An 18,535-nucleotide genomic window follows, 5' to 3' on the forward strand; every position below is an offset into this window, starting at 1 on the left:
TTTCGAGTTTTCGAATTCAATGTTCATCCCCATAAAGAAAGGGTTACTATATAATGTATACGTATTTTATTTAGCACTTTTGAATATTCACACAAGTGAACTCTTCCTAAAGTTTCACTTGAAATACTTTATTAATTAATTTTTTTTAAAAAAAAGAAATTGTATATTAATTTCATTGATTCAATCTTTGTTGGTTAGGGCTATTTGGGCCTTTGGGCCCAAAGGCCCAAGGTGACATCAGGTTTTGGAGACCCACGTTCTACCCAACTGAACTATGAGTTTCAAACTCAGGCCCAACCAAAAGCTGAAGTCAAGTGGCCCAAATCTCAAGCCCAAGCTAATATGGAAACTCAGGCCCAAACCGAAGTTGAAGACAGTGGCCCAAAAATGAAGCCCAAGATAATATTGAAACTCAGGTCCAACTTAAAGTAGAAGTCAGGTGGCCCAAAACTGAAGCCCAAGCTCATATGGAAACTCAGGCCCAACGAAAAGTAGAAGTAAGGTGGCCCAAACTTGAAGCCCAAACATTCCGTATTTATTAGCCCAAGCCCAAGCTAATATATATATATGTAATAAGAGAAGTAAAATTGCAATAGCAAAGAATGTTTCTTACATGAGAAACCATAATTTTGGTAAAATCAGTTTCTAAGCCGACATTTGAGGATAACCTTAATCTCCACAAACTTCGCTCTTTATAACTCATGATTCCCTTCTCTATCTCTCAATCTCTCAGTCACCAAAATCCTGGTACACTAACCCTTTTCATATTATTATTACAATGGCTGATGATGCTAAAGACAAAGTTGACCGAGACCGAATTTTCAAGCGCTTCGATGCCAATGGTGACGGTAGGATCTCTGCATCGGAGCTCGGTGAATCCTTGAAGACGCTTGGCTCCGTTACCCCTGACGAAGTGCAGCGGATGATGGCCGAGATCGACACCGACGGCGATGGGTACATTTCATACGAAGAGTTCACGGATTTTGCCCGTGCCAACCGTGGTTTAATCAGAGATGTTGCAAAGATATTCTAAGTGTTTGTATACCGTTTATTGTTCTTGTTGTTGTTTTCTTGTTCTGTTTTTTGTTTTACATTTTGAATGTAGCTTGTCGTGTTTGATTTGATGTCTGCATGAAAAAACAAATCAAATGGGCTCCATTTTCTTTAACATTTTTCATTATGGAAAACGTTGATTTGGTTGTTAAGCTGCAACTTCCATGATTGTGTCTCAACCAACCACTTCCAAACAGAAGATCTGTACAAAAATGATCATATTTACAAAATGATCAATGATTCAACTAAAATGAGGAAAAATAATCTGACTTTTCAACGGCAGAAAAGGTAATCGTCTTCTTCGAATTCGGGGAGTCCCGACATGGCCAATGCTAAATGACTCGTCATTTCGCTGTTCGTGTTTTGAAACTGTGAATAACAATCAGTGACACATCCATGGCTCAAGAAACCAGACCTCTTTGATCTGTTGGGCAGAGGCTGTTCTTCACCTTTCAATATTGCAATGATCTCTAAGATCCCGGGCCTGCGCGATTCTTCACCGGTAATACAAGCAGCGGCAGCTTCGATCATTTGGACTATTTGATTCGAATTCTTCGTTGTACACGCCACATGTGGATCAAGCAGCTCGGTAATTGCCCCTTTCCCTTTCTGCAAGAGTGGCTTTGCCTGTAGGAACATATCAAACTTGTTATACTTGACAGACTACTTTCTTCTGTCATATACTCGAGACTGCACTAACGAATGCAACACAGGTTAAGAAATACTGTTCCGGTGTAGAATAAGGAAACATTACTTATAAGGATGTGGAAACCTAAGACCGTGAGGCTGACAGCGATAAGTAACAGGCCAAAGTGAACAATATCAACACTTTGCAGAATCATTAATCCAACAAAAGTGATATAATGACCTACCCATAAAACCAAGTTCTCCTCTCCATGAGTTCTTTCTTCGATCGGCTTCCTGCCCGTTATGAGTTCCAATAAAACGACTCCTAGAGCGTAGACGTCTGTTTTATCTGATACCTTCCCGTGCTGGAAATATTCCGGAGCTAGGTAACTACAAATAAGTTCATAAATCGTAAATCGGAATGGAACAGAACACGGGAAGGGCGAGATTGAATCTCATCATCCTTCCCCTACATTAAAATGGCTTAAGAAAGAGTTTCATACCCAAATGTTCCTTTGACAGTTTTGCAAAGGAAAGGCACAGATGGAGCAGCAGTCCATGTCGCTAACCCAAAATCACATAACTGCAAGCAACCATTACCAGGAAACAGTTGATGAATAAGAACAATGAAAGGTTAGCATTTGTCAAATGGAGCTTTTTTTTAAGAGATTACTCAAATTATCTTAGACCAATGACTTGTTGGTTTCCCTCAGGCTTCCACTCAAAGTTTTAAAACGCGTATGCTAGGGAATAGGTTTTCACACCCTCATAAAAATGCTTCGTTCTCCTCTCCAACGTGGATCTCACAATCCACCTCATTGGGGACCTAGCGTCATCGTTGACAGTTGGCACATCATCCAGTGTCTGTCATTACTAGGAATAAGTTTGCACACCCTTATAAGGGATGCTTCGTTCTCTTTCTCCAACCGAGATCTCAGAATCCACTCCTTTGGGAGGATCTCACAACCCACCCCCCCTTTGGTGGCACATCGCTCGGGGTGTATACCATTTGTAAGAACCCAAGCTCACCACTAGCAGATATGTCCTATTTGGACTTCCCTTTTAGGCTTCCTCTCAAGGTAAACGTGTATACTAGGACACCCTTATAAAGAATGTTTTGTTCTCCTCTCCAACAAACAAGGTAAGATCACACACTATCCTTCTCTTTTGTACACATCAAACAACCAAAGGAATATCCACAAAAACGAACATATTCTTTTACCTTTGGCACTTTCTTGGACGAAAGAAGGATATTTGAAGGCTTAATATCTCTATGAACAACACATCTTTCAGTCCCATTGTGAAGATACGCCACAGCCTCAGCAATTCCAAGAGCAATCTTAAACCTCACTGACCAGGAAAGAGACAAGCAACCCTTTATTCCCTTCTTCTTCTCTGCAATTGTTACAACGTTAGAAACTCAAAAAGCCAACCAAAGTTCAAGTAAATCAAGAACCGAAGAACAAGGAATCATACCATGCAAATGTCTTTCTAAACTTCCACCAGAAACATACTTATAAACCAAAAACAAGCCCTCTTCTGGATCAATGCAAAACCCCACAAGAGGAACAATATTTGGGTTATGAAGAGAGCTAGCAATCATCAATTCTCTGCAGAACGCCTTAGCAGACTCTTTATCTTCCTTGTCCAAACGTTTGATAGCCACAGCTGTTCTTAAAAACCCAACTCTCCCCCTGAATACATAACTTAAAGCCCCTCTTCCCAGAACTCTGCCTACCAAATTTGGGAAAAAATTGAAAAAGGGTTCAAGATTACATATCAAAAATTGGTTTAAAAAACAAGAAAAAGGGTGTTTGACTTTGAGAGTACCTTTTGAGAAATTACGAGTAGCAGAAAGAATTTCGCGATATCTGAATCGGATCAAAGTATGAGCCACAGGGGAAATGCTTTTTTCCAATGATTCAATCCTCCGCCATTTCAATTCTTTGGTGAGAGCATCAGCCATCATTCCATTTTCCAAATTCACCATCAAAACAGTCGCCGCAGTGGTTGAAGAGCCGATGTTCATGGTTTCAAGCTCAACTTGAGAGCAAAAACTAAACCGAAAAGACGAGTGAACCGATTGTGGATCAGTATTTGAGGACTCCCCACCACAAGGACCAGACTCCGCAAGCAACCAAGCCTTATTGTGCTCGAGATTCTTGATTTTCCCATCGACATTGGTGTGGTGATCATCATCTTGAATGCCCTGATTCTTGCGGCGAAGACGAGCAGGAGGAGTAACACACGCTAACCCAAGTTCCCAAATCATTTTTCTCAAAAGGGTCTTAATCTTGAGCTCGTTATAGTGGGAATGTTGATGCTCTAACTCAAGGTGGGGCACCCTTGGGTTAGAACAAGTACCAATGGAGAAACCCATTTGGAAGCAAATCTCGAGGGAAAGAACAGAGATCTAGAAACCCTCAAAGAAACAAAAGAGAAAAGCAGAGATACCCACAAAGAAAAGGGGAAAAAGAGGGAAGAATTGGGTTTGCTTCAATGGTGGGGGGAGAATATGCAGGAAGAAGAATAATGGAATTTAAGTACAGAAATGGAAGAAGGGCATGGTGGGAGGTGGGGGGTGGGGATGAAAAGCCATGGCTAAGGTCCCCATAGAAATTGCTTTGGCAGACATGGGTGGAATGGGTAGCTCGCTTGCTCTACCTTTCAAAATGGAATTTTATCTTTAAATAAATAAACAAAAAGAGAGAGCTTCGAGTGTTTGCCCCCATGGACCTCTGCGTGTGCGTGCGTGTGGGGGAGAGAGTGATTGAAACGGACATGATTTCAGTAATCAAAGTTTAATTAATTTAACACGATTAAAATGACCAATTAAAACACAAAGCTTGTTGGAACCCCAAATAAATACAGCTTAATTTCGTCATTTTACTAAGTTAATCACGTTTCAATACCCCGTGAATAAATGTACAAGGTTGGGTATTTTAGATTTTAGTTTATTTTAAAATAATAATAAATATATGTATGTACAAGGTTGAGTAAATATGATTTACTTTTTACTTTTTACTTTTTTACTTTTTTACCCATTATGAACCAGAGAGAGAGCGAGAGAGATTCCAAAATTACTGCAAAAGGAGGAGTTTTTGCCTTTTGCAGAACACTTTTGATTTTTATGAACAAAATAATAGTGAATATTCGAATAAGAAATAAATTTTAATTATATTCTTTTTTTAAAATAAATATTAATATTAATATTATTATATAACAGAAAAACTAAAACTATATATGTAGTTGGTGACCACCCCATATTTTTCCAACGGCCAACAACCTTGTCTTTTTTGGTGGCACCCCCGCATGCTGTCTAGCTTATTAATATAATTAACTTTTTTTTATTAATTATTGTTTTTAACCTTCTAATAAATTTTAAATCTTTTTTTTTGTCCGGTGTTCGTATGATCTGAGAGTCCAAAAAATTCATACTATTTAATCGAAATTATAAAAATTAGGTTGGATTAGATTTTGCGAGTTGACATTTTTTTGGTTCGGTAAACCTGACCAACCCAATATTGTCTTACTTTTAAGATTATTACGAAAATTAAGAATATTTAATGTTTGTAATCGATGTTACTGATACATTGTGACTTGTAAATATTTGATATTTGAGTTTTGTGAGATTTTAGTTATTAATGTGATGTATATTACAGGTAAGTATAGTTTTTTTTAAAAAAACATAATTCAATCCGAAATAGAGTGTTGGGTTTGGTTGGATTGTAAACTCTATTTGGGTTGCTTGTGTCACAAATCCAATCAACATGATATTTCGAGTTGGCTGAAAAGATTTCCCCAACCCAATTTATGTATAGTTTAAATATCTATTTATGTCTTCTAAGTTTGAAAATTTTTAAGAGGATTTTGAATAAAACGTTACGATCAATGACAAAAGACAAAATGTAGAGGCGAATATAAGACATGAAAATTTAGCGTCGAATATAAAGTTTAAATTAATGAATAATACAAGATTCTCATATTAATATTTTGTGGCGGGTAACATCATGGTCTCCTTCTTGCCTCCTTCATGCTTTAGACTTCCGCTACATTTAATAATAACAACAAAAGTCTAATAATACTCCCTACCCTATTAATTTAGGCATCGTTATTACTCGAAAGTAATATTAATATATCAATTGAGACAAAATTTCTTAATTAATATTTTTTAATTAAATTAGATGTAACACTATTCGAACAAATTTTTTTACGAATAAAATAATAAAAATATATTTCCCTCCACATGAACGGACGCTCGGGTTAGAAACCTATTTTATATTATATTACAAACGAGGCTAAAAAAAAAGATTGTGATTCTAGATATGGTTGAACTAAAAAAATTAATTATTAAGATGCGAGAGTGATAGATGTTAATGGGACGGATTTTAAAATTAGTATTTAAAAAAATGAAAAAAGAAATGTTGGGGAAAATTTGTTAGGAGGAAAATGGAGGGAAATGTGTGTATATGGTGGGGGCAGATGGCGGCAAATAATGGTCACCTAATGTGATAATGATGCATATTAAATGTTTAAAATTGATATCCCTAAGTTTGATTTTGATATTAATTAAACATTTTTAAAGCATATCGTGTGGAGCATATGGTCCAAAACGCGAACTCGTATTCACGGGAATCTCATTCCCATTTCTCCCCTTTGGGTTTTTGTCGGTGGGACACAAATATCGCAACGACCCCCGAACAATCTCGTCGTCCTGAAGTTCTTGACAACTTCGACGTTTATCTATCCAATATTTAGATCCAATTTTATTTGAATTTGTGAGATTTTACCTTGGTTGGAGATGAGAACGAAACATTCATCAAGATTGTGAAAGTATCTCTATGGTAGATGTGTATTAAAACAGTGAGAATGATAGCGATACGTAACGAGCTAAAGCGAACAATGTCTGCTACGGTGAGTTTGAGCTGTTACAAAGAGTATTAGAGGTAGTCATTGGACGGTGTGCTAGCGAAGACGCTGGCCCTCAAGGGAGTGGGTTGTGAGATCTCACATCGATTGGAGGGAATAAACAAAAAAATCTTATAAATGTGGAAACCTCTCTCTAGTAAATGTATTTTAAAACCGTGAGACAGACGACGATACATAATGGATTAAAGCAGACAATATCTCCTAGTGTTGGACTTGAGCTGTTACAAATAGTACTAGAGTCAGTCATTGGGTGGTGAGCTAGTAAATGTATTAAAGCTTTATACTAATCTTTTTTTTTTTTTTTTTTTTCCTTTTTCGTTAAAGAAGGTCCATTTGTATTCAATCTAATATAATCTACCATCAACTTTACCTCTTTTTTCGTATTAAAATTAAGTTTTTTTTTCGTGTTAGTTCAAAATTATTAAGTTAAATTTAAGTATCTCTTTGATTCCGTTCCGTGTGCTGTCTCTTTTCATTTTATCGGTGTTCATTGATATGATTTTGGAGAATCAGTTTCTTACCCACGGATTTAAAACAATCCAAAACGTATTTGTTTCTAATCTTGCAACAAAATCCATGAATTACGAAAAATGTGAGTCTTGTGAGGTTCCCATCAATTGGAACTCAAAAAGGACAATATCTATTAGCTATAAGGTGAGTTGTTACAATAGAATCAGTGGAGACATCGGGTGGTGTGCCAACTAGGATGTTGGATACTTAAGGAAGTAGATTGTAAGATCCCACGTTGGTTGAAAAGGGGACGAAGCATTTCTAATAAAGGTGTGGAAATCTCTCTCTAATAGACACGTTTTAAAATCTTAAAGGAGACAATATCTGACCAACCTTGATATTGTTACAAAAAAAGATTGAATTTAAGGAAGGATGATTCCATTGGACCAAGTTTGTAGATTGAAAATGGGCTGATTTCTTTGTGTGTGTATTGGTGAAGGACCCAGATGGGGTGCAGCTTGCATGAGGCGTTGATGTTCTTCAAAAGATTAAAGCACATTGACAAGGCATTGACGTGCATACTGATATGCATACATTTCAGTTGCTAGCTCATTTGAATAATGTCGATCTACGCGGAGGCCAAAAGTACCATCACTTTTGACTGTTTCAGCTTGAGCTTCTTTCTCTTTGTGATGAAAGAATGGCATCAATGGCTTCCCTAACTTGTGAAATATCTGGAGCTTTCCCTCCTTGAATGGACCAAAATTTGTCGGTCGCTAGGATCTGAAATTCAAAATTTTAACCAAAACGATAAGAAAGAGGGAAGTGTTGAAAATTGTTGGGAGAGAGTTCCGACTAATTAAGGGAATGACCATGAGTTTATAAGTAAGAAATACATCTCGAGCCATTTTAGGGAAACCAAAAGTAAAGCTACAAAGAACTCATACTCAAAGTTGGTGGACAATACCATATCAGTGTGGAGAGTCATGATTTCTAACATGGTATCAGAGTCATGTTGTTGACGTAGATATGCTAATTGAATCCTCAAATGTCGAACAAAGAAATTACTAGGCTCGAAGGTGTTGTTGTACTTTGTTCAATTAAAGGAAGGTTGTTCAAGGGCTCCATAGGTTTCAGGGGAGGTTCTATATTGTATTTTGTTGGAGGGAGGATCGTTGAGAGAGAGTCTCACATTGACTAATTTATGAACGATCATGGGTTTTGTTGGATGATGAAAGTCTCACATCCCCTAATTTAGGAAATGATCGTGGGTTTATAAACAAAAAATACTCTCTCCATTTGTGTGAGACCTTTTCGGGAAGTCCAAACCAAAACCATGAGAGCTTATGCTCAAAGTGGACAATATCATACCATTGTGGAGGGTCGTGTTCGTCTAACAGGTTTGCAAGTAGAGAATACATCTTCATTAGTACGAGGTCTTTTGGGAAGATCAAAGCGAAACCATGAGAGCTTATACTCAAAGTGGACATTATCCTATCATTATGGAGGTCTGTAGTTTCTAATAGATTTGAGCGGGTTGGAGGCGAAGAATATAATCTCCGTCTTCAGCCTCGTTTAACTAATGGGGAGAAATCTCTCTCTACTTCAATAGGTCCCTACAAGTCTCACGTAACTTATCTTCCGTGAAATCTTCCGTGAAATGAAAGTTTATATTTTGATGGTTGAAAAGCCAATCTCAAAGGATAAAAATATGTAGCTTGACTTGTAGTTGAAGAAACTTGACATAACTAATGGCTTTCTCCAACATGGTTACCAAATCAACCTGCAAAATGAAGTAAAAAATGGCCCAAAATTCCATAAAAGTTTAAAGCTTTTCTTAATTTAGATAGCAATAAGCACCTTGGAGCCATTAAGAACCAATTCTTGGAGTATCTTCAGCCTCTCACTAATCCTCTCTCGTCGATTCTAAGTAACAAAACAAACAATAAAACAGACATTCTTAGCCACCGTTGATCAAACAAAACAAGACCAAACCTTGGCTGCAATGCTCTGTGGATCCTTGGCTGTTGATGATCTGGGTCCCTGTTTCTCAGCTGCAAAAGTACATTGCTTCTTACACACACCCCCACTGCTATTTCCCTGTCAATCAATCAATCTAATACGAGTTTAGGGACGAAACTTATAATTTAGCAACGAAGTCGAACGATTTAATACCGTCGTATGGGATCGCTTGTGATTTCCAGTTATGTCATCAGAAAGCCAGCCATAAAGAGGGTCATGATCTCCATGATGTTTTGGAGGGCTGGGATCCTCCATCGCACGCTGCTGATCCCAATTGTGAGTGTCTAATTGACAAACCCCTTGTGGCTCAAAGCTCAGCAATGGCTCCTTATTGCCAATCCCACACTTGAAGTTGATGAGAGAGTCAGATATTTGCTGCTCTTGTTCAGCTGAATTTGCGAGTGCCATTGACACAGACACAGAATGAAAGAGTGCGCATATACACAACCCTCCTGGGAGACCCCATTTGTAGGGGGTGTAACTAATAAACTCGGGTACTAACACACCTGAGTAAACGAGGTATACATGAATAAATCAAGTCCACATTTGAATGAGAGCAATCTAAAATGCACCTTATTTTTCGGTGGGTGGCTCGAACTACAAAGTTAAGCATATTTTTCTTGAAACAATTCTATATTGAGCGATTTCTTAAGAAATTTCCTAGAAAGCATGGACTATAACCGTCCATACTCACTATTAGTAGATATTGTCGTTTTTGGACTTTCCCTTTCCACTTTTGATGGCTCAAATTTTCCTAGTAATCATGCTGAGTGTAACAATCCAAGTTCACCAATAGCAAATATTGTCCGATTTTTCTGTTGGGTTTTCTCTCAAAGTTTTTAAAACACATTTAGTAGAGAGAGATTTTCACACCCTTAAACAAAAATGTTTCGTTTTCCTCCCCACTCGACGTGAGATCTCACAGCAAATAAGGATAAAACATGCTAAAGGAATTTGTGTTGGTTTGTGGAGATAGTTTTAACTCGTAGAAGCTAAGAGTAAATAACAACTTGAGCATAGAGCGTATTCATGTACCATATTCAACATCACTTTTTAATACAACATAGATATTCAAATTTGGTTATTTTATATAACATTTTTATAGCATGGGAAATAGAGAAGGATGGCTTTAATCTGTTATTTAATTAAAAGGGTTTGTGGAAGCTATGAGTTGAGAGGCATAATTTAATGGGTTGAACCAAAATGTTGCAGCACCATACACCAGCAGCAGCTAAACGGTCGGCGGATGTATCGTTTGAGAGCCAAACGAAACTCATCCATCTCAAACCCCCCACTTTCCTGTCTCCTTTCACACTCAAACCCACACCACGTGGGATTCTGTTTACGAACCTTAATTGATCAACAAATATGATAGCGATAGCGATATCGATAGTAATGCATTAAGATACTAGATTGATATCGACATTTAAGAGTTAGATACATAGAATCACCGTGAACAACTTAGTTTAGCTAGTGTTTCTATGTCTGACATGTGATTTGACACGTATGAAACACATTTTAGTACAAGAGATGTGACAAAGTCAAAACAAATCCCGATATTTGGAAACTATATTAAATAAACACTTATACTAATTTTTTTAAGTATGTATATGCAGATAAAACTCGTTGATTTTATTCTTAGATGATATAAATATTATAATACAATGGTTGAAAATTTGTAAAAAATTGGTGAGATGATTATTAATTATTTACTTATTTATTTATGGAATATATATAAAAATTTAAAAATATATTTTTTTTTAAAAAAAAACGTGTAAAAGTAATAAATAATGATTGAATTCTTTGTCGAATTTCATTACTACAACACTCAGTTCTCTCACATTCTTTACAGATATTTTGTTTAATAATTTAATAATTTTCTCTATTATTATTATTATTTTATTATTTTGGCGTTTATTTAAATATGGACGACTTTGGTACAAACTTAGCTGTATCCCATTGTTTTATAAATAAATTATTTGTTTAAAAACATAAATATAATCACATGGAAAGTCTCATGGGTCATGCCCTTCCAATTTTAATTTTAATTATTTTTTTTGGACTACGATCACGATTTAGGCTAATAATGTCTTAGAGCGTGCACAGTATTATGGTGTACACTGTAACATAACATTGTAGTGTACGCGTTCATACTAATCACATAGAGAAAGTATTTCGATGCAAGATGCATGAGGCTTTCATAATTTAAAATCATAGCATGTATTTATGATGCAAGTTATATCGAGCTCAATAAAAACTAAAATTTAAAACATTTTGATTAAATATAATTTATGTAAATTACTTAATTATTATTGGTAGGATTTTAGGCATTTATTAAACTTTTTCTGTTACCCAAAATACCATTGAATGTATAATAAATGAAATAATCCACATTTAATATAATATTTATTTTTCTTTAAATTAAACCCGTTTTTCATGCAAGGAAAATTCAGGTTCTAATTTTTCGGTATGAAATGACAAATAATAATAAATAAATAAAAGCGCAGCTTCAATCGGCAGATGGATGTATATCCTGTTTAGGGTTTATATGATTTTTTTTTTTAAGTATTCTTGAAGTAGAGATACGGTTGAGCTTGTGGCTCGTAAAATTAGAGCACGTGGCTACAAATTATAATGTTAGAGGTCCGAATCCATCTTCGTCCACAACCCGTCAAAAAAAGAACTTTTTCTTTTGGAAGTAGGAAAATCACGATCGTGACAGTGGACCCGATGTAGGTCATGGTTACTTTGTATTTTTTTTTATTCATGATAGCGGACCAATGCTAATGAGACGGCTACGAGTTAAATTTCATGGTTTTTTTTCCTTTTCATGTTTGTTTTATTATGTATTAAAGTTAAAATAATAGTATTCATCATTATCGGACTATTTTTCAATTTAGTAGTCGTTTTTTCTCTATTTATACTAATAATACTATGTAATTACTTTTGATAAAGATATGAAGTAATTGTATTTCTACGGGATAAATCATCATGATATACTAAATATGATAACTTCTCCCAAAGATAGAGTACTACGAAAAAACTTGGAATTGATTCTTCTTAGCGATAAAGGAGATTGAAATTCAAATCTATTGGATATCACTTGTCACAATCGTACTCTTGCAACAGTGAAATATCTATTGTGCGACACTTGTTCTAACCTAGCAAACAAACTAGCTATGAGAAATTCGAACGTCGCGAACAACATCGACTTACGTTCAAGCCTCGAGTCACATTTATAAGAAATGTTTTAGAAAACTTGAGGAGAAAGTATATTTGACAACAATTTGAATGAATTGAAGAAAGCAACATTATATGACTACAAGCAAATAAGGAAACACAACACAGAGCATATAACTCTGTGGGTTCGATTCAACTTAGCTCAATAATTCTCATATCCACCGTAAAATGAAAATAAATATGAAGACACTATCTTTTTTGTAATTGGTATACATGGAAATCAATGACTATCCTCTTTGATCCATCATTTTGGCTTTATGTTAATAGGGTTAAAAAATGTGATGTAGCTTTTAACTTCGGGACACGTGTGTGTGTAAATATATAGTTATGACAAGTTAGGATCATGATTCATTTTCTCTTAGATATGGACAGAAAAGGGATCCTAGGCAAGACTCTTGCACCTAATTCACTTGTAACCCAAGCAAAGAACTTATTCCCATCTCCTTATCCTTTCTTTTGCTTCGTGATCATCTACTACTTTGGCTTTATGCTTCTATGTGCATGCACGTGGAGCTACTATCCTACTAACTCGAGTATATCATTGTTACAACTCAAGTCCACCGCTAGTAAATATTGTTCTCTTTGGGTTCTAGGCTTCCCCTCAAAGTTTTTAAAAAGCATCTACTAGTAGTTATAAAGAATGTTTAGTTCCCCTCTCCAATCCATGTAGGATCTCACAATCCACCTTCATAGGAGCCAACGTCCTCGTTGGCACGCCGCCCAACATCTAGCTTCGATAACCTACTGTTTGGAGAGGGGAATGAAACATTGCTTATAAAATTGGAGAAACCTCTCTAGTATTAGCATTTTAAAACTTTGAGAGAGTCCAAGAAGAAAAGCTCAAAATGGACAATATCTACTAGTGTGAGCTTATTATTAGAATGATTAAGAGGGGGAAATGAACACTTTGAAACACTATTTCTATACTGTGATACAACAGTGCCTTTACAAACACGCAGAAAGGAAAACAGAACACTATGATTTCAACCCCATACAGATCCCATTCCCAGTTTTATTCGCATTTTACCAGTCTCCCGACACTCACACGACCTGCCTGGACTGGCTTGTTTTCTCCTATATCTTATTTTCATTTCCTGTTCTCTAATAGTAACCACTAAACAAGTTTATATCTGACAAACTCCATGGACAAAGCATGAGAATAAATTTTGTTACTTTGAAGAAACTTCAGAGGTGCATGAATTATTCATAGGCATATCAGTGGGCGTGCATACCAGAGCCCTTCGTTGTAAATGCCTTAAGCTCTGCTCCATGCTTACTTGCACCATCTCTGCCAACATCTTCTTTGCTTTACTAGATTGATCGTCCTTTCCATCGATCTGATAGATAATATTACAAACAATGTTCTCGATCGTGTCGGGTTGAAGCTCAGATCTTGGATATGGAGAGTCCCTTAATAGCCTTAAGAGGGTTTTAGCCTTTGACTGAGATTTAGGTGTACCTTGGACAGTGAGTTCAAGAAGACCAGGGATTACCCCTTCTCCTAAGATAGGTTCTCTATATTTACACCGGTCGCTCTCGCACATTGTCAATAGTGCACCAACAGCATGATCGCGACTTTGAAGAGAGCCATTCTCGAGAACTTCCACAACAGCAAGAACTCCACCTTCTTCAGATGTCAACGCTACTCTTCCTTCATCAAAACCAACTAAGGATTCAATCAGTGAGCAGCATTTTTCAGCAGTTTTTGAAGATTTTTTACAAGTTTTCAGCAGACTGACTATTGAGGGGACTGGGTTTGAATTTAGAATGATGCTAAGATTAGATGGGAGCGTTGAAAGATTGGAAAGGGCCATTACAGCATCTGCCTTTGCCTGTGGGCTTCCACATCTAAGAATCTCCACAAGGAGAGGAATGGCACCAGCAGCACTTATTAACGGCTTATTGACAGTAGAAGCTGAAAGAGTGAGTAAAGAAGCAGTGGCATTCTCCTGTAGGATCAAACTCTCTGATTGCAGAAAACCAACAATTGGTCCCAAGGCACCAGCTTCAACAATCTTGATCTTATTCCTGTAGGCATTCCAAAAATTAACATATTAAGGAAGCAGCTTCTCAGTTTGGTACTACAAGTCAGTGTTACACATGGAATCAATTACCAGAAACACCACAGGCAATCATATTCTTCCTTCACCTAAGATTTCTAAACAAAAGAAACTCCATTGCAAGTGCACACACCTTATTCAGCCAACAGTATCATTCGTACTGGAACAGTTCAAAATTTGATCAATACAGGAGTTCCAGAAACTAAAAGCAGACCAACATTTTCTAGGAAACATTTCATAACTGTGATGAGAACTTGAGGCCCCCAATATATCCCATGTGCTAGAAGGAACAAGACAGGGCACATGACAATTCGATTATCATATACAAGGAAGAACAAGGAAAAAACAGGGGTGAGCTCACATCTGCAAGATAAGATCAGCTATTTGGGTGTGCAAGCAAGCACATGAGTGGGAGGAGGTGTCAACATAGGAAATGATAGAATACCATTGGGTTTACTTAGCAAGAGTAGTCTAATGGGGAAAGGAGGATCCTCAGTAAATCCATATGTTCAATACTTTTCTACAATATAGTCGACTCAACTCAAGCATAGTTTAACCGATTAAGTCTATGAAGTATTTGACTGCTACCTCAAATGTTGGGTTGAACTAAAAAAAAAAAAAAAAAAAAACTTAACAAAACCTTTCAAATTCTGATTCATCAAACCATTCATAACCAGAACATCAGCATTATCCCACATCAGAAAATAGCAAGGCAATTATAACAGCATATTTTTCCATGGGACCTTAAATCATCATCGAGAACAACATATGGGCTTTTATATTTAAGAAAAACAGACAAAATATACACAATTTTCATATCTTTTGCAGCCAAATTTGCGCAATCAAAGACACCAACCACCGCATGCCATGCCAACCGCATTAAAAAAAGGGAAAGGGGGGAGGCCTCCAACAACTAAAGCCACAAAATAACAACAATATAATTAGCAATAAAATAAACGAAGCTCAACAGGACAAATACAAATATACTGAGACTAGCAAATTCTTTATCAATTTAAAAACATAGCCAATATAGAAATCGTTCAGTTAAGGGAATCCAAGAAAAAATATCTCAATCTAATTGACCAACCAACACATGTAAATTTGGTTTCCGATTTTCTTCCTCCTCCTCCTCCTCTTCCTCTACCGTTTACATTTTCTTTCACGTATTCTCACCAACCAAACACGCAAGCGAAAATATAATTACCCACAAAAGAACGGGAAGGGAATAAAGAAGAAGAAGAAGAAACCTCCTCATCGATATCGCTAATTAGATGAAAATTTCAGAAAGCGTAACAAATTCAATTAATCGATTAATATAAACGCAAGAACGCAAGCTAATAAAAAAAAAAAAATCAAGAAAGCGTGAAAAGAAATCAGGTCATATAGAAGGCAAAGAAAGAGATGTAAGAGAAATTTACTTTTCATCTTTAACAGCAAGGTTGAGAAGGGCAAGAAGAGCGGCCTCGAGGTGAGAGTCGGGGTAGTGGAGTGGGTGGAGCATGGAGACGAGGTGGGGGATTGATTCCGAGAGCTGGCGGCGGCATCGTTGGGAGGTTTTAGTGAGTCGGCGAATTTCGCAGGCACCTTGGAGCTTGGAATCGAGAGCGTCGGATTGAACAAGAAGGAGAGCCTTAAGGACGGCAGCCTCGGTAGACACGGCGGTCCGGTGGTGGCTCTCGGAGGGAGAGCTGTAATAATCCATTAGGAATAAGGATTGAAAATTGTGTGAGGCAGTTGAGCGAAGAGAGAGAAACGTGAGAGATTTAAAAGGCAGAGAAGAGGAGAGCGTGGCTTTAAGCAACAGTTAGAGAGAGAGAAAAAAAAAACGTTTATTTTAATTAATTAATTAATTAATTAATAGGGTATATAGGTTATGTTTTTGACGGTTGAATTTTCTGGGTCAGGGCAAAATGGTCAAATTCCAAGACGGGCAGAGGGCAGGGTTTATGGGCAGGGTCAGTTTTAAAAGTGTAATGAAAGTCGTTATCGGATTGGAAGTTGAAATGAAACGACTTGAGCTTGAGGTTTGGTTTAGGTTTGGTAATATTAAATTAAATATTAATGGTTAAATAATACTTTATATTTATATATATATATATATATATATATATATATATATATATATTTTTTTTTTTTTTTTTTTATCCATATTTTAAAATTGTAAGGTTCCAATAAATATAAAATTAAAAATTTATTACTTTATTTATCCATTTATTTGTATAGACAGCTACATTATATTGTAGCATATAAAAACACATCAATTCTAATCAAATAAAGTCAAACAAGCAAAAAAGGTAGTTGCTTGTTTAAACGAGTTATAACTCGACACCTCACCTATGTGTGACATGGACTAAAAAGGGTGACACTTTAGGAAACTTTTAAAATAAAGGATGAAAATTTTTGTAGATACAAAAATGTTAGAACACGATTGCATTCCCCATCTTTCTCCACTCGGCTATTCAAAATTCTTTCCATCTACACTCCCACTTGAATAGAGATTCGTTAAGAACAAGTCGCTACCGACACTTTTCACTTATACTCCATACGTATATATTATAAATTGTCAAATCAAGTAAATAAAATAAGTATATTTTATTTTATGTTGACCGAATTTATGTGTTTTTTTAGGGAGATAAATGATTTATAATCTTGATTTAGTTTTCGAACAAGTCATATATTTGTAAGACTTTGTAAAGTTTTTTCGATATTAAGAATGGGCCCTGGATTTATTGAGTGTGTAAATCTAGTTGGAAGTACAACGGTTGTTAATGATCTACAAATGTGTAGACATTAGGTCATGTTCAAGTATAGGGTACGAGGTGAGTAGGTAATTCTTAAGAATCTAAAATTATATTTAGTTCTGTCTTATTTAAATTTTAATAATATACACTCTGTGCATAATTCGACTAAGGTACATTGGGAAGACGTTTGTTGAAAATAAATTTTTACTCAAATTATTTAAATATTAAGACCCGACTAAAAAATGTAGAAAAAAAATACATTTAAAAATAGATGGAAAGCAAAAATAAATAAATAACTAAATAAAAATTATGTAGGGCACTTTAATTTTAAGTCGGGGGAGACCAAGCTTTTAATTCAATTAACCTATATTGACCAAAGCAACTCTAAGCTATTATTGCAATTAAAGCATGTAACAAGCTCCAATTCTTTATTGGCTATATATTTTTTTAATTTGCATCCAATAAAGTAATAGCATTCAATTTAGTACCTAATTTATTTTTCCATTTCTAACTATTTTTTAATTCAATCATGGCAGGCTAAAAAATTGACCATTAAATAATAATCGATATCTTATCTATTAAATTACGTCAAATTCTGTCTATTTTACTATGATTTTTATTAATTATTATTGATTAATTGATTAAAAATTTATCAATATATATTTTTTATAATAATTAATTATTAATTATAGGTTAATACAAAAAGGATAAGTAGGAATATTTCTTTATAAAAATCAACGTTTATTTTTTTATTTTTTACAAAAAGAATAAATTTGAAACTTAATCTAGCTAGTGAATTAAAATAATAAAGAAACCCCCACAATAATATTCCAGTAAATTAAGATAAAGAATATGCTTTATATAAAATAAATAATAAACAATAGATAATTCTGAGAAAAAAATTATTATTAAAATGCGTGATGGATCAAAGCCCAAGAGTGTTGGTGGGCCATGAAAATTTGGGCCTATTTGAGGCCCTAAGGAAGGACGCCGGTCGGTTATAAAGCAAAATTACTCCAAAGCCAGATCAGAACTCATTGTTACCCTCTGAAACCAGATGAAGCACGAAGCGATTCGATTTTCATACGACTGTTCCTGATCCTTCAGCTAGGTTAGATTCGGCTTCTCTTCCTCTGTTCCTCGTATTATCTGTGTTGAAAAACTTCTTGAATTTCCTTGCGAATGGTGTTCGTCTCGTTTGATTTAAGGGTTATATGATCGTCGATGTAGAGTGTAGGTTGCTGTACTTAGTTGGGTCCCCCTATTTCCCGTTCTGCATTAATTAGTTGTTTAATTCAAGATAAATTCGTCTGCCTGGAAATTGCTATAAACATATTTTCCTTGTGTTTCTGAATTGCTAACATCGTGTTGTCCTTGCTGCGTTTTTTTTTTTTTTTTTTTTTTTTTTTTTTT

General features: G+C 35.7%; 5 protein-coding genes across 6 annotated transcripts in view; 2 read left to right on the forward strand and 3 right to left on the reverse strand.

Moving 5' to 3' along the window:
* Positions 1 to 590: 590 nt before the first annotated feature.
* LOC111489454 (polcalcin Ole e 3-like) lies at positions 591 to 1,079 on the forward strand. Its single transcript, XM_023137672.1, has one exon. The coding sequence runs from the start codon at positions 779 to 781 to the stop codon at positions 1,031 to 1,033; it is 255 nt and encodes an 84-aa protein (XP_022993440.1). The 5' UTR covers positions 591 to 778; the 3' UTR covers positions 1,034 to 1,079.
* Positions 1,080 to 1,158: 79 nt separating this feature from the next.
* Positions 1,159 to 4,360, reverse strand: LOC111489453 (probable serine/threonine-protein kinase PBL7). Of its 2 annotated transcripts, none has more exons than XM_023137671.1 (6): positions 3,511 to 4,360; positions 3,157 to 3,414; positions 2,903 to 3,072; positions 2,184 to 2,263; positions 1,926 to 2,070; positions 1,159 to 1,680 (listed from the first exon to the last, which is right to left on the reverse strand). In XM_023137671.1, the coding sequence occupies exons 1-6, from the start codon at positions 4,058 to 4,060 to the stop codon at positions 1,327 to 1,329; spliced, it is 1,557 nt and encodes a 518-aa protein (XP_022993439.1). In that variant the 5' UTR covers positions 4,061 to 4,360; the 3' UTR covers positions 1,159 to 1,326. The 2 variants fall into 2 exon arrangements, with proteins under 2 accessions (XP_022993439.1, XP_022993438.1); XM_023137670.1 differs by having other exon boundaries at positions 2,903 to 3,075; positions 3,511 to 4,359.
* A 3,139-nt stretch (positions 4,361 to 7,499) lies between these two features.
* LOC111489081 (transcription factor bHLH83-like) lies at positions 7,500 to 9,510 on the reverse strand. Its single transcript, XM_023137112.1, is given in 5 exon segments — positions 7,500 to 7,844; positions 8,779 to 8,842; positions 8,920 to 8,985; positions 9,055 to 9,159; positions 9,235 to 9,510. Coding segments are annotated over 5 exon segments (624 nt in total). The 5' UTR covers positions 9,490 to 9,510; the 3' UTR covers positions 7,500 to 7,710.
* A 3,710-nt stretch (positions 9,511 to 13,220) lies between these two features.
* LOC111489079 (U-box domain-containing protein 2-like) lies at positions 13,221 to 16,179 on the reverse strand. Its single transcript, XM_023137109.1, has 2 exons — positions 15,800 to 16,179; positions 13,221 to 14,349 (listed from the first exon to the last, which is right to left on the reverse strand). Exons 1-2 carry the CDS (start codon positions 16,081 to 16,083, stop codon positions 13,491 to 13,493), a joined length of 1,143 nt encoding a protein of 380 aa, XP_022992877.1. The 5' UTR covers positions 16,084 to 16,179; the 3' UTR covers positions 13,221 to 13,490.
* A 1,966-nt stretch (positions 16,180 to 18,145) lies between these two features.
* Positions 18,146 to 18,535, forward strand: part of LOC111489080 — a 3,456-nt gene continuing 3,066 nt past the window's right edge. Inside the window, exon 1 of the mRNA XM_023137111.1 lies at positions 18,146 to 18,233. The gene's annotated coding sequence lies outside the window, so the exon portion shown is untranslated. The remainder of the gene's footprint in view (positions 18,234 to 18,535) is intronic.

This window comes from Cucurbita maxima, unplaced genomic scaffold (genome assembly GCF_002738345.1).
Source record: "Cucurbita maxima cultivar Rimu unplaced genomic scaffold, Cmax_1.0 Cma_Scf00014, whole genome shotgun sequence".
Classification (NCBI taxonomy): Eukaryota; Viridiplantae; Streptophyta; class Magnoliopsida; order Cucurbitales; family Cucurbitaceae; genus Cucurbita; species Cucurbita maxima.